The following is a 15,540-nucleotide window of genomic DNA, read 5'->3' as shown; positions in this document are numbered from 1 at the left end:
AATTCTGAATGCGTACTCAGACGGCAAGGAGCACAATCTCTGACTCCCAGTACTAGACTCGGGCCTCCCAAAAGGTGGGCCTAAGGGACCGACTAATTTACAATAAGAGGGGAAATAATTCCTTGCTACTCCCGCAACCCAATAATGCTGCTCTCCATCGCACCGCAAGTCCTGCCACCTGATCTACACCTCGCAGGCCCTCCTGTTTGCTTGGAGCTCCTCTGCAACATGGTGCCCGCTGCTGCCAGCTCGCAACAATGATCCCTTCAGTCTTCGTCATCTTTTGATCCTGACCCTCATCTCCATTCATTCATTCTCTTCTGCTGGCCTTCTGCCCGGACTCTTGTCGATGCCGCCCTATGTAACTGCTCGCCATTCCCTACCCTCCTGATGATCCTCCATCCCTCCTGATCTGCCTGCTACAGCATAAGACTTCTTGTTGGGCATCCTCCTGCTTCGGCGTAAGACTTCTTGTTGGGCATCTACCTGCCTCGTTCAGTTGCTAGGCCACCCAGCTAGTCATGTTATGCCTGTGCAGTTCTCTCTTCTATCCCTTCACTCCCCTCTCTTCCTTCCTCATGGCACTCTCAACCTCTCTAATCTACTCTAACTGCTATTCTATCACCTATCCTCCCTCTCTCACGAAATCTGGAAGAAAAACGTTTAGAAAAAAGATCTGTCTTCTAATTCTATCGCTGACACCTATGCTACTTACGAACAGATAATCACCGTTATCCTCTTTTCTGTCCCTTCTCTAGACCTAGGGACTCCTCACCTGATATCCACTCTTCCCTTTATCGGACTCACCCATTAATAGTGGTATTTGATGGGAAGTACTCTTGGCTGGCTTCTCATCACCCAGGTGCATCATTAATGTGTACCCTCCACGGAAGCCTTTCAAATGTGGCAACCTGCTCCACGTTGCCCCACTCGCTCCACTGTCAAACACTCCTCCGACATCTGCCACCTCCTCGAAGAGCTTGACCTGGATGTCCTCGCTCTCAGTGAGACACGGTTCACGGCCACCTCTGTCACAAGTTTCGACACTCTCCTCCCTGAGGGCTACAAGATCCTCTCTGAGGCCAGAACCAACAGCCCCAGAGAGTGGGAACCCCTCATCTTGCTGGACTGGGTCCCTGCTATCTGTCATTCCTATGCAGGCCTACTCCTCCATTGAATGCCTGGTCTGCAGGCTCTTTATCGCTCCTGGCCTCTCTAGGACTGTGGCCACCATCTACAAGTCACCTGGCCAGATTGCCCCCTTTCCTCTCAAGAGTGGGCTGGCCTCCCCACATCTCTCCTTGCCTCTACCTCTCAACTTCTCCTCCTCAAAAACCTCAACATCCACCTGGATGCTTCGGATCCCTCCACAGGGTTCTTCTGCTAATATATATATATATATTTCTGAGGCTTGTGGAATCTGCTTAGATCACATGCTGTGCATAGGCCGACATCTAGTGGAAGCTGCGGAGTATTACAGTTTGTTTTTCGAAACTCGAAAATGGGCGTCGGCACAGGCGTGCCAGTAATACTATCCCTAGTGTGACGTCCACTGTACCCAAGATCCCTCACGCGTCTAGGATCCTCGGATTGTTTTTTTCCGCCATACTGGTCGGAAGCATCTTGCGGAGTCCCCTGGCCTTAGCCATACTTTTGCTAATAATTGAAATTTATAATTCTTTATTGACATCCTTCCCCACCCCAACGTCGACCCTCGACACTCGACGACGGCTGGAGAAGACATCGACCGTCGGCTGCTGCACGACGGATCTGGGCCTCGGAAGGCCGCTGGCCTCGGCCCGGGCCTAGTAGGCCGCTGGCCTCGGCCCTGCAAGTAGGGAGAGTGGGGGGTGGTACATACTCTTCACTCTTGGTATATAGATACACTTATATATTTCCTACACTTACCAGCCCGCTGCCTCAAGGTGCGTATGGAGGGTACCCCTTTCCAATTCTGCCCCAAGTGCAACCGCAAATACCCTTGGGTCGACAGGCACGCCACGTGCAATCTCTGCTTGCCGAGGGACCACCCCGAAGCGAACTGCAGAGCGTGTAGTAGGTTTAAACCTAAGACACTTAAGGACCATTCGACAAAGCGTTGGGCCCACCACGCCAGGCAGGCGGCCATGGCAGCGGAGGGCGCCTTCAGCGATGGCAGCGACGCCGTACTTTCGGACGGCGAGGGCATTACGGGGTCGAAAGACAGCCAAGCGCAGGTCCCCGACCTCGGAAGGTCGTCCGGCAGGGCGGCTATGGGGAAGACCCCCGGCGACGCAAGCGCTACACACCCTACACACACTAAGCACACTAAGTCCAACCGAACCTCGACGACGTCGACTTCTCGGAAAGAGGCACAGATAGAACGGTCCGACTCGGTGTCCTCTGGGCGCTCTCGATCGAGATCGCCTCATGACGCAAGGCAATCATCCACTCTTGCCAAGAGTGCCTCGCTCCCCAGACTAATGGAAGTTCGATCGTCTGAGGACGAAGACGACTTCCACCCCCAGGCCGCGCTCCAAGAGACGGAGCCCGCAGTTAACACCAGCGAGGCCCCACGCTCGAAAAACACAGATACCTCTCCCGATCCTCGACGCCAGGCGTCGAAAGTCTCCGGGGCCTCCAAGGGACAGGGAAAACATTTTTCCACGCACGGGGAGGGGGGGAAACAGCGGAAAGCACATTCTTCCACTCCTGTAAGACCATCCTTCCCCCCTAAGCAGACAGACAAATACAAGTCTACTGAGAGATCAACATCCAGCAAGGGTACCCTTGATAAGTCCCCTAAATTGCCTACTAAAGTCATCCCCTGTTCCAAAAAATGGTCCAGCGAAGACATAGACAGGGTCATGTCAAGGATGTCTTCCTTGGCTGATTTTTACGACAAGAATCCAGAGCATTTCCTCTCGTATGACCCTCAGGGGGCCACACCCTCAGGTTCCACTGATCCTATCCCCCTAAGTAAAAAAGCCCGGTTCGAAAGACCTGAACCCTTCGAGGTACAGCCTTACTCTACTCCATACTCTACTCCACACCCGAGGTACCAAGGAGAGCCTTTCCCTGAAGGGGACCAGGAGTTTGAAAATATGGAGGAACAAACCGGGACGGAATACTATGCGGATGATGAGGACCAGGAGGAGGGAGAAGAGGAGCAGGAAATTTACAGAGTAGATTCCCCGGTAGAGAACGAAGCCCCAGTTACCGACTCGCCAGTCGATAACCAGCCCCTCCTTAATGAGGTTCTCGCTCGCGCGGCAGAACATTTTCACATCGACACCCACGGTGTACAGGAGGAAAGGGACTTCGCAGAAGAGTTGGTGGGAGAGAGGAGGCCGGTCGCTCAGACCATCCCTATCCTTAAATCCATCCAACGAAGAATAGATCCGTCCGTGGTGAACCCAAACCTCACCAGAGCAGTCAACCCCAGGGTCGAAAAACTTTTCCGGGCAGCCCAGTCTGACCCTCTCTATATAAGAGGACATCTTAAACCAGACTCCCTAGTTGTTACCAACACTCGGAAGAGGGCTGGAACACCCTTATCTTCGTCAGAAGCTCCTCCCGACAAGGAGAGCAAGAAACTTTACGGGTTTGGCAGGAAGGTAGCCTCAACGTCCGCCTACCAAGCAAGGATTGCTAACTCCACCACCCTGTTGGCCAGCTACAACTGCCATCAATGGGAAGAGGTCGCGGCACTCATAGCCTCTGCTCCTGAACCGTTAAAGGGCCAATTGGCTCGGATCTCGGCAGAAGGGAGAGCCGTGTCTGGTTGCATATTGAAAGCAACTTTCGACGCCGCGGACAACGCAGGGAGATTGATAGCAGAAGGTACTGTTATCAAAAGACATGCGTGGTTACGGCAGTCGGGGTTCAAAACAGAAACTCAGGCTTCATTAATAGACAAGCCGGTGGAACCCGATCTATTGTTTGGGAAAGCGGTCGAAGACGCACTGAAAAACGCCAAGGACGAATACGAAACACTGAAATCCCTTGGCCAACTAACCAACAAACCCCCTAACCAGAGGGGGAACAGTAATTTTCGTCGCCCACGCGGCCAAAATTCACAAAGAGGCAACTATGCCCAGGGACAGGGTACACAGTGGAACAACAGCCAGCAGTCTACCCAAAGTTACGGCAGGGGTAACAAAAGAGGTCGTGGGAGAGGCAGAGGCAGCCCCAACAAGGGAGGTGGCACGCCTCCACCAAAGCAGTGACGCTCAGTTCAGGGTCCCTTCTCACACAACCCCAGTAGGGGGACGCATTTCCAACTTCACCCAGGCTTGGGAAGGGATCACCTCAGACAGATGGGTGCTGTCAACAGTGTCCACAGGATATTGTATAGAATTACTGCAGCGTCCCCGGAACCATCCTCCACGACAAAAAGTACACTCCTTAGAACATCAGAAGATCCTTCTCGAGGTGATCGCCATTCTGCTAGAAAAGGACGCGATAGAACTCGTCCCAGGACACCAGGTAAACAAGGGTATCTATTCAACTTACTTCCTTGTGCCAAAGAAAGATTTGACAATGCGCCCAGTATTGGACCTACGGCCTGCCAACAGGTATGTCAAGCCCCAAAAATTCCGTATGACCACGCTACAAGAGGTAATCCCCCTCCTAAAAAAGGGGGATTACATGGCAACCTTGGATATGAAAGATGCTTATTTTCATATTTCCATGCTCCCGGCGCACAGAAAGTACTTGCGCTTCAAGGTGGACAGTCGCCACTACCAATTCAAGGTACTGCCCTTCGGGATAGCTTCAGCACCAAGGGTATTCACCAAGGTACTGGCGGTGGCAGCTGCACACCTACGCAGGGAGGCAATCCCAGTGTACCCTTATCTGGACGACTGGCTCATAACGGGGGAAACCCCAGGAATTTGCAGGACAAACATTCAAAGGACTATCGACCTCCTCCACGAATTAGGCTTCTCAATCAACAAGAGAAGTCAAGCCTGGTGCCAAGCACCTCAAAACAGTTCCTAGGAGCAATTCTAGATACTCAGAAAGGGTTGACCTTCCCTTCGGAAGAGAGAATTCGGAATATACTACTGCAAATTCCACATTATCAGTCCGGTCAACAAATAACGGTACGCAAAGCAATGCGGTTACTGGGCATGATGGCGTCATGCATTTACCTGGTCCCCCACGTGCGACTGCGCATGCGTCCCATGCAGGAATGGTTGGCGAAACAGTGGTCTCAGGCAAGTGGTCAGTGGGACGATCTAGTGGTCGTTTCGCCAACACTTGTACAGAGCCTACACTGGTGGACAAGAGAGAATCTCGCAAGGGGAAAACCCTTTTACGATCCCGAAGTACAGGCAGTGGTGACTACAGATGCATGCCCGACTGGGTGGGGAGCTCACCATCTCCACCACAGAGCTCAGGGTCTCTGGTCTCACTCAGTAGCCAAGAACCACATCAACCTCCTAGAGCTTCTGGCAGTATTCCGAGCGCTTCGGGCGTTCGAGCCCCATCTACTAAACTTGTCGGTGCAGATCCGGACGGACAGCACGACAGCCATGTTCTATCTGAACAAGCAAGGAGGGACTCGTTCGCCAAATCTGTCCAAGCTCGCCCAGAAAATCTGGATATGGGCACTCAGACGGAACATCTTCCTGTCATCGCAACATGTTCCAGGGGAGCTCAATTCCCTAGCGGATGCTCTAAGCAGAGACTCCCTCCCAGAAGAACACGAATGGGTCCTTCACAGAGAGATCGTAGAAGATCTCTTCTCTCAGTGGGGTTTCCCCACTATAGACTTATTCGCCACAAGCGAAAACAAACAATGCCCAGGATTTGCATCCAGGTTCCCCCAGCCAGACTCCCAAGGGAACACCCTGTGGATGAACTGGTCAGGGATGTTTGCGTACGCTTTTCCACCAACTCCTCTCATCAAGAAGGTGGTGTACAAGATGAACAAGGAATCGATGAGGCTCATCCTAGTTGCTCCCATGTGGGAGAGACAACCATGGTTTCCACACCTACGCAGGATGGCGGTGTGCGAGCCCATCAAACTTCCAGCCTGGTACAACCTACTGTCCCAGCAACAAGGTCAAACAGTGCACCAGCAACCCAACTCAATGAACCTGGCAGCATGGCTCCTGAGGTCATAGAGTTTGGACATCTCAATTTACCACAGAGGTGTATGAACATCCTAAAAGAATCCAGGAAACCAAACACAAGGCACTGTTACTTTGACAAGTGGAAGAGATTCGTTATTTGGTGCCAGAATAAACAAATCAACCCTGTTGATTGCACTCCTTCCAACGTTGTGACATACATGCTCCACCTGCTGGATGCAGGATTGGTTTTTAACTCTCTGAAAGTACACCTGGCAGCCCTCTCGGCTTACACCACATCCCATAACAAGGTGTCGTGGTGGAAAGTACCAGTAGTTAAAGCCTTCATGGAAGGAGTAAAGAGACTTCACCCTCCTATTTCGAACCCACCGCCAGGATGGGACCTTAATGTGGTGCTAGCTAAGCTCATGGGCCCCCCTTTCGAACCCATGCATAAAAGTAGTCTCAAACACCTGACTTATAAAACGGCCTTCTTAGTAGCCATTACCTCTATAAGAAGGGTCAGTGAAATTCAGGCTCTGTCAGTGCAGGATCCTTTCTTTACTATCCACAAGGACAAACTGGTTTTACGCACACACCCTAGGTTCTCACCTAAATTTATATCAAAGTTCCATGTAAACCAGTCCATCGAGCTTCCGGCTTTCTTCCAGAACCCGCAAAGCTCGGCTGAGGTGAAACTACACACCCTAGATGTGCGTAGGGCGGTCCTCTACTATGTAAATAAAACCAGACCGCTAAGGAAAACAGATCAACTGTTTGTCTCCGTAGCTACAGGCAGAGAGGGAGATCGCGTCTCTAAAGGCGCTATCTCGAAGTGGATTATCAACTGTATACAGCTGTGTTACTCTCTTTCTGAAAAAACTCTGCCTTTTACGCCAAGGGCCCACTCTACTAGAGGCATTGGGGCCACTCTGGCTTTCATTGCAAATGTTCCCCTCGACACCATTTGCAAAGCAGCTACTTGGAGCTCTATTCACACTTTTACTCAGCATTACTGCATTGACACTCATTCCAAGACAGATACACAAGTGGGACAAGCGGTTCTAAGACACCTGTTTGCTCATGACCCTTCTCACATCCCACCTCCTTCTTCTGGTACTGCTCGCTAATCTATGCACAGCATGTGATCTAAGCAGATTCCACAAGCCTCAGAAGGGATACATTACTCACCGTAATCGTATTTCTGATGCTTGTATCTGCTTAGATTCACATGCGACCCACCCTTCCTCCCCTCCGAGAGAAGGCGCATGATTGCTTGTAGTCTTACCTTTCTGTCTATCTGCAGTCTTACCTTTCTGTCTATCTGCTTGGATTATCTGTACTCACGCTACTCCTCATGCTTCCTCATGTCAGAAAAAATACAATCTGAGGATCCTAGACGCGTGAGGGATCTTGGGTACAGTGGACGTCACACTAGGGATAGTATTACTGGCACGCCTGTGTCGACGCCCATTTTCGAGTTTCGAAAAACAAACTGTAATACTCCGCAGCTTCCACTAGATGTCGGCCTATGGCACAGCATGTGAATCTAAGCAGATACAAGCATCAGAAATACGATTACGGTGAGTAATGTATATATATATATATATATACACACACATAGCTTGCTCAACAAATCCCTCACCAGGATGTTAATGGTATTGGCTTTTAAGTACACTAGGGTGCTGCGTCACTATCATTGGGGGTAAATCCTTTGTAATGGGAACAGTGAAAATAGAACACACACACAACATATATATATATATCTCTCCCTCTCCCCCTCCCCCTCCCCCTCCCCCTCCCCCTCCCCCTCCCTCTCCCCCTCCCTCTCCCCCTCCCCCTCCCTCTCCCCCTCCCTCTCCCCCTCCCTCTCCCCCTCCCTCTCCCCCCCCTTCCCCCACCCACACACACACACACACACTTAATCACACCATCCTGATCAACCAACTTTGTGAGAACTTGGGCATCACAGATCAGGCTGTGGAGTGGCTGACCCCTTTTCTCCTGGAAAAAACAAGAGGGGGTCCATGAAGTCTCTTTTCCAGACATTAGTCCTGGTTACGAGAGCCGTACCCAGATTCTTTAGCTCACTTTCTTTCACAGAAGAGAACTATCCCAAACATACGAGTTTGTCCTGCCCAGGGGCAGTCCAGCACCGAAATGCTAGGCAATTCTCCTCTGAACAAGAGAGCAAACAGCAACCCCAGACAGGTGTTTCAGTCTGGTTGGACCTCATCAGTATGGTGGAGCTGTGCATCTCTAAGAATAGTGGTAACTGGAGGGACAGCTCTAAAGGTGGCAGGACTATGGGCTAAATTAGAGTTGAAACGAAGGGGGGCGTCCTACTAAAAACATTTGTATATTTACACATTTATGCAAACATATTAACCTTTGTGGTGTATCACAGTAACAGGAGTATCTCCGTCTTAATCATTATTATTTTGCTGCTAATGCGGTTTTGTCTTTTTTATAAATGATTTTTTAGTTTCTGTGACATTCTGTAGTTCATTCAACATAATGCAATAATAACCAAAAAACAAGAGAGTGCAGTGATATTAGTGTTCAACAAGAAAGAACCATCAATAACTCATCCCCGTGCATGTATTAATTTCACATGTTCAAACATTATAGTTATTTTACATACATTTCATACAAAGTAGAGAAATAAAAGTGAGCTGAGCTAGAAGAAAGTCAGAGCTCTATTAGTTCAGGAGAGTGCTGCATGTCGCACTCCCAAGGGATGTGTTGGGTATCACACCCCTTTATAAAGACCTCTCTAAGGTCTAGTATGCCAGACAAAGGGTGACCCCAGAATAGTGAGCAAGGGGTCCACGTCTGGATTCCCCTAGTAACTTAGGGTGAGACACAAAGTTACTTAAATATGCCAAAAACAAGGGTCCTGAAGTCTCTCTGCCAGACATTAGTCCTGGTAACAAGAGCCTTAGCCAGATTATTTAGCTCACTATCTTTCACAGAGGAGAAATATCCCAAACATATCAGTCTTTGTCCTGCCCAGGGGCAGGACAGCACCGAAATGCTAGGCAATTCTCCTCTGAACAAGAGTACCAACAACAACCCCAGACACGTTTTTGTGTATGGTTGGACCTCATCAGTAGGGTGGAGCTGTGCCTCTCTAAGAATAGTGAGCAAGGGGTCCACGTCTGGATTCCCCTAGTAATTTAGGGTCTTTCCTCCTGGACCAATCCTCCGAGGTCCAACTTGGGTCTTTCTCTCCACCGCTTCTCTCTGATGTGGTGTTACCCTGGGCTCTAACCTCTCACCCTGACTCTTCAAACTCTACGTGGCCCCTCTGGCCTACCTTACCTCTACCGTTTCCTCTAACTTTCAGTGTTATGCAGATTACACAAAGCTCTCTTTCCGGCTCCCTACAGCCTCCTCTCCTCTCTCGCACATTCCAGACTGTCTATCCGCGGTTCAGGATTGGTGCACCTCCAGCGATCTCCGACTTAATGCCAGTAAGACAGAGATCCTTCTCATCGGGACCTCTGCTCCCGCTTTCCCTCTCTCTTTCTGGCTGCCATCCATGGGCCCTCTTCCTTCGCCTTCCTGTGAGGCAAAAAACCTTGGCGACATCTTCGACCCCACTCTCTCCTCACATCACAGACCTTTCCAAGAAGGCCCACTACCTGCTGCACCTCCTCAGAGGTACTCTTCCTTTTCTCACTTTCCCCCAGAAAAACATTGTCTCCAGACCCTTGGTTCTCTCCGGGTTGGACTACGAGACTTATCCCTGCCCTCAAGCCCAGGGACTGTACCTCTCCAGCCCTGAAGTTCAAAACCCTCTGCATCGTCCACAAGGCTTTCTGGGGCCGGGGCACTACTCTCTTCTTAAATACCTTCCTTCTCGAGCCCTTCGCTTTGCTGCCACAAACTCTTTGAGGGTCTGACGCTTCTCCGGACAGAGAGTAGGGGGCAGATCACTTTCCTCTGAATGTGCCTCCCTCTGGAATGGCCTCCCTGGCCCTCTCAAACTTGAGCAAGACCCCCTGAAGTTCCAGAAGCAGCTCAAAACCTTCCTTTTCTCCTCTTTCTCTCGATCCCGCCCCTGCTGATCTACCTGTCTGCTATACCACTGGTTGATTGGTTACCCTCAGAGTCTCACTAGGTATCTGGCTCGACATGACAAGTCTCCCCGCACTGCCTGCAGGCTTGTTGCACACTAGGGGATGTAACTAACTTCTACAGCCCCCAGCCTCCTTGCATTTAACCAGAGCGGCACTGTCCTGGCTGCACTTACTTAGAGCAATACTGCCCTAATTGCACTCTCCGCTTCTCCCCCTTGCACTTCCCCATCCCCTTCACTTTGCATTACAGCACTTGCACAATCTGAATGACACAAGGTCTAGTAAGATAGTTTGTCTTGCCCTCCCCTCCGCGCCCTCCCTCGTCTTGTCGCACCGAGAATCATGTGTACAGGCACGCCATAAATGACTTATCGGATCATATTGCAATGGCACGATCATGACTCAGGGTCCTCAAACCAATCTCCTCCTATTTAACTGGCGCCTGCCGGCTCTCATCAACTTCCTTCCCACTCCTGCTATTCCTATGTCCTCTCTCTCCCCTACACCACCTTCTCCTCCTCTGATGAGCATACTACCCCCTGTACCACACCTCGGAAAATCGTCAAAAGGTGGCGACCGGCTTCACTTGGCACGCTTAAATGCTCTCTCCGCTATCAAATATTCTTCCGACATCTGCCTTCTCCTTGAAGACTTTGAACTCGACATCCTCTACCTCAATTAGAGGTGGCTCAATGCCAGCTCAGTCACTGCTTTTGACTCCCTCATCCCTGATGGCTACAAGATCAACTCCAAGCCCCATTCCAACTGTTCTGGCAGAGGAGTAGCCTTGATCTTCCCTGAGTGGGTCCCTTCTTCCCTCATATCCACCCAGCAATACTCCTCCTTTGAAAGCCTTGTCTGCAAGCTTGGCATCTCCTACTTCTTCTCTGACCATTGCCGCCACTATCTACAGGCCCTCTGCCCCATCTCCCCTTTCCTATCAGGATGGGCCAATTTCTCCTCCTCTCTCCTGACTTCTACCTCTTAACTTCTCCTCCTCTGTGACTTCAACATCCACCTCGAATCTTCAGTCGGGGCCTCCAACCTTTTCTGTGACCTCTGCACCCTTCTCTCCCTCTCTATTCTCCCCTCTGGTCCTACCCACTCGGCTGGACAAACTCTCAATGCCTTCATCCAGGCTGATCTGCTCTCCAACCCTCTCTCCTCCCCGCTTTCCTGGTCTGACCACTCCCTCCTCTCCTCCCACCCGGGACTACTTGGCCCTCTGACCGAACCGCCCCCAGCTCTGCCAGCTTCTCTACAGACATTTGTCCGATGAAATGAGTGTCAGTTGCTACATTCGCTTCCACCTTTATTCCCCCTCCCGACTCACTCACTGACTCTGCTCTCAACAATCTCCATCTCGCTATCAATAACACGCTCGACAATCTTGCAGCCGTCATGAGGATTGTCCTGAAACCTGTCACCGAGCGTAACAATTTGTACGATTCTGATCTAGCAGCCCTGAAACGCAAGTAGAGAGCTGCAGAACGCAATTGAAAGTCCCCCCATCCAGGGGCACACCCCCCCCTCAACCATTTCTTGGCTAATGAGGGACATTATTAGCAATAATGTTGAATGCAATTTTAACTACGAATTCCATTCTAGATATATGGAGAAAAGTGATTATTATACCAATATATAAAAAAGGTAATAGAGTAGCCTGAAACCATTCAGACCCATTTCCCTTTTAAATACTAGCGTTAAGATTTTTTGAAGGTGCCGGATAAACATCTTGGAAAATTGGGTCAAGGATAAATCAATATCACCAATACAACTGGATTTCCGCCTCTCATTTGGGACAATGGAACATGGTCTAAATCTCTGCTCAGTGGCCGCCCATTCCTCATTTGTCAAAAAGGAACCAGTATATCTGACGTTCATGGACCTCAGCATAGCCTTTGATAAAGTTAACAGAAGCAAACTCTGGCATGTACATATGTCCTATAATTGCCCTAAATCTTTGGTAGACATACTAAAGGTAATTCACACAAATAACTTGCGTGAGAAGTAGCATAGAATGCCATTGCACCCCCCTGGATTCCGTTATGCTTGGGGGTTAAACTAGGGTGCGTTTTGGCCACATTGCTATTTTCAATATACAATAATAACCTCCAAGAAGTATTACTAGAATGCGAAGCCGATGTCCCAATATAGGTGAAAGACCTGTACCAGTATAAACGTATGCCGACAGCACTGTCTTAATCACCCTCACACCAAGAGCCCTTCGAATCAATACACCCTATATCTACATCAGAATTCTGTAAAATCTGCAATAATGTCTTGCTGGCATGGCAAGAAGAAGATAAGAATTCCAACAATGTGACGCATTGACGTGTATAAAATATTGATTTACCCCCCGATTCACACAGTGAAAGTCAAGTGATCAGAATGAGGCAAACATTGAAAATGGTTGATCTTACCGGATCTAACAGCTATGTATTGAAATTGATGACTTTTCCCCAAACTTTTGTTGGGGGGGCAGCCCCCCTCCTTTGCAGCCACATATTTCAGCACCTGTGTGTGATCTAACAAAATAAATGGCTGATTCTTACCGGATCTAACGTATATCTAACCAATTACATGGAATTTGGTAAATATTTTGGTTGAGAGTGGGCTAACTAGCTCACTACAGCTTAGCCCCCTATAAATAATTGCTTATAAATCCTGTTCTGCGGCAGATCTAACGTTGAAAATGGTTTATCATACGGATCTAACGAAGAGCTAACAAATGACATGTTTTTGTACTATTTTTGATTAAGGGGCAACTAGCTTACTATGGATTAGCTCCCCCTCTAAATAATTGCGTACAGCTCCTATTCTGTAGTGGATCTAACATTGAAAATGGTTGATCTTACCAGATGTAACGTATATGTATTGAAATGAATGACTTTCACCGAAATGTTGTTGAGTGGGGCCAGCCCCCTCTCCTTTGCAGCCAAATATTTCATCAGCACCGGAGTGTAAGCTAACAAAAAAAAGGCCTGATCATACCAGATCCAACGTATATCTAACCAATTACATTGATTTTTGTGAATTTTTTGGTTGGGGAGCTAACTCGCTCACCACGGTTAGCCCCCCTCTGAATAATTGCATAGAACTCCTGTTCTGTAGCGGATCTAATTTTAAAAATGGTTGATTCTTACCGGATCTAATGAATATGTATTGAAATGAATGACCTTTTCCCCTAAATTTTGTCGAGGAGTCCAGCCCCCCAAGCCCCTTGCAGCTAAATATTGCAGCACCTGTGTGTGAGCTAACAAAAAAAATGCCTGATCATACCGGATCTAACGTATAGCTAACCAATGACATCACTTTTTGTACTATTTTTGATTGAGAGGGGGGGTGACTAGCCTACCACGGGTTGATCATTTTGGTCCATTTTTATGATGAGGGGCTAGTTACGGGTTAGCCCCCACTTAAGAATTGCTTATAACTCCTGTTCTGAAGCAGATCTAATGTCAAAAATGGTTTATCAAACCGGATTTAACAGAGATCTAATGAAACAGGTCATTTTTTGTAAAAGATCATGAAAAGGGGGGTGGGAGGACTAACCCGGGTGAGGTGCAGAGATATGAGACTTTTTGTTGGAGAGCTTTCGCCTAATAAAATATGGAGATGATCGATTCGAAGGGGGGCGGGGGTTCTGGAGTATTAAAATCATGATTTAGTCGGCTGGTCGCCGCTTAAGGAGAAATTATTTTTATTGCCAATATGTTTGGAACCAAAGTGCGATTTGCAGTGTTGACAATCATGAAGTACAACTGAATAAATGTGATTGTGTATATATGTAATAAACCTGCAGCCTTTTAAGCCGCAAAGAATAAGCCGGGTAGCGACATTTGTTATTACTGTAAAGGTTATGCTGCAGGTGTTAGTAATACATCATTACCATAGAATAGGGGGGCAGGGAGGTGGGAATGTATGAACCCAGAAGTGACCAAGTGACAAGGTTATAAGAAAACCTGCAGCCTTTTAAGCCGCAAAGAATAAGCCGGGTAGCGACATTTGTTATTACTGTAAAGGTTATGTTGCAGGTGTTAGTAATACATCATTACCATAGAAGTAGGGGGGCAGGGAGGTGGGAATGTATGAACCCAGAAGTGACCAAGTGACAAGGTTATAAGGGTGGGCACAACTCCCAAGCTATGGAAACGGTAAACAGTCTGCGGCACACAAGCTTTCCATTTCCTCCACGACAAAACTGCACACAGTTAACACACCATTGAAATACATTTTAGAAAAGGGGGTAAACACAATATGCAAAGAAACACTCGACCATTTCAAGTGGTTCAGCCACAACACAGACAAGCAAAGACTGACTTGTAACTGAAGACACAAGGTGGGAGTTCATGAGTGTATGATGAAAGCAGCAGATCAACAGGTTACATTATGAAAGAGCTGTTCAAAGCAAACACATCGATGTGCGAGAGTTTGGATAGCGTGGAACACGATTACAGTATCAGACGGTGAGTCACGGCTGCATTTTTTTTTTAATCCTCGTTAGTGATATAGGTGCAAAGCTTTGGATATCTGGACCATCCACCCACACTGCGAGAGGTCTATACTCGCGAAGGCAGCACACTACACCACCTTCTCCTGGCTGCACCTACCTTGAGCACTACGCCGAGGTCGCGCACAGGTTCCTCGTTAAGTCTCAGACGCCCGGCCTCAGCTGCCGCCAGGTAGTACTCAATGGGCTCGGCTCTGAACTCGGAGCTGAAAACTTCCAGCAGGCTCTTTCCTACCCAGCGACCCTTGCAGTAAGTCTCGAAGTCAAAATAGTAGGGTCGCACCTTGCGCAGGCCTCCCTCCAAGTAACAGTGTGCCTCCTGGAAATGCTGCTCGCTGAAGCCCACCCCCGGGTGCCGCTTCTTCGGGGGCGGCACGTAGCGCTGCCCACCGCCGGTGCCCCGCTGCCTCTTCACTTGCTGCTGCTCAGGTGCCTCGTTCTTCCTTTTCGCAACCCCCGTTTCCTCCATCAGCCGGCGAAGGGTGCTCCACACACCGCACTGGGTGACAGGACGACAGAGCCCAAACAAAACGGAGTGACCTAAGTTCCAGCGCATCTGAATGCATGTGTCAAGAAGTACATGTGCATGTACAGCAGTATTTCGTCGCACTCTGATGACGTAGTTAAAACAGCGGCGCAACAGCCGGAATGTAAACGTTCTGACAGCATGATGCTGTAATACACAATAAGCGGCCGGTTTAGGGGCCGTGGACGGGTAGTATTTTTATTTTATGACGTAAATTGAATCAGAAGTCAACCTAAAATCTTTTTATTTTTAAAAGAAATGGCAGAAATGATATAAGCATGCTGAATTCATAATAGACTTAAGACGATCGAGTACACCTTATTCACAGGCCGTGGGTAGCTTCTTATTCGAGCAGCATCT

At 48.9% G+C, this 15,540-nt stretch overlaps 1 protein-coding gene across 1 annotated transcript in view; it reads right to left on the bottom strand.

The window, feature by feature from the left end:
• The window catches only part of RPUSD2 (RNA pseudouridine synthase domain containing 2), a 47,615-nt gene extending 32,353 nt beyond the window's left edge, over window positions 1-15,262 (bottom strand). Inside the window, exon 1 of the mRNA XM_069637558.1 lies at window positions 14,755-15,262. Coding sequence (XP_069493659.1) covers window positions 14,755-15,210 — 456 coding nt within the window. The 5' untranslated portion in view covers window positions 15,211-15,262. The remainder of the gene's footprint in view (window positions 1-14,754) is intronic.
• Between the last annotated feature and the right edge of the window lie 278 nt (window positions 15,263-15,540).

Source organism: Ambystoma mexicanum, chromosome 14, assembly GCF_040938575.1.
Source record: "Ambystoma mexicanum isolate Mex_15411 chromosome 14, UKY_AmexF1_1, whole genome shotgun sequence".
NCBI classification, from domain to species: Eukaryota; Metazoa; Chordata; class Amphibia; order Caudata; family Ambystomatidae; genus Ambystoma; species Ambystoma mexicanum.
This window is presented reverse-complemented; position numbering and strand designations above follow the sequence as displayed.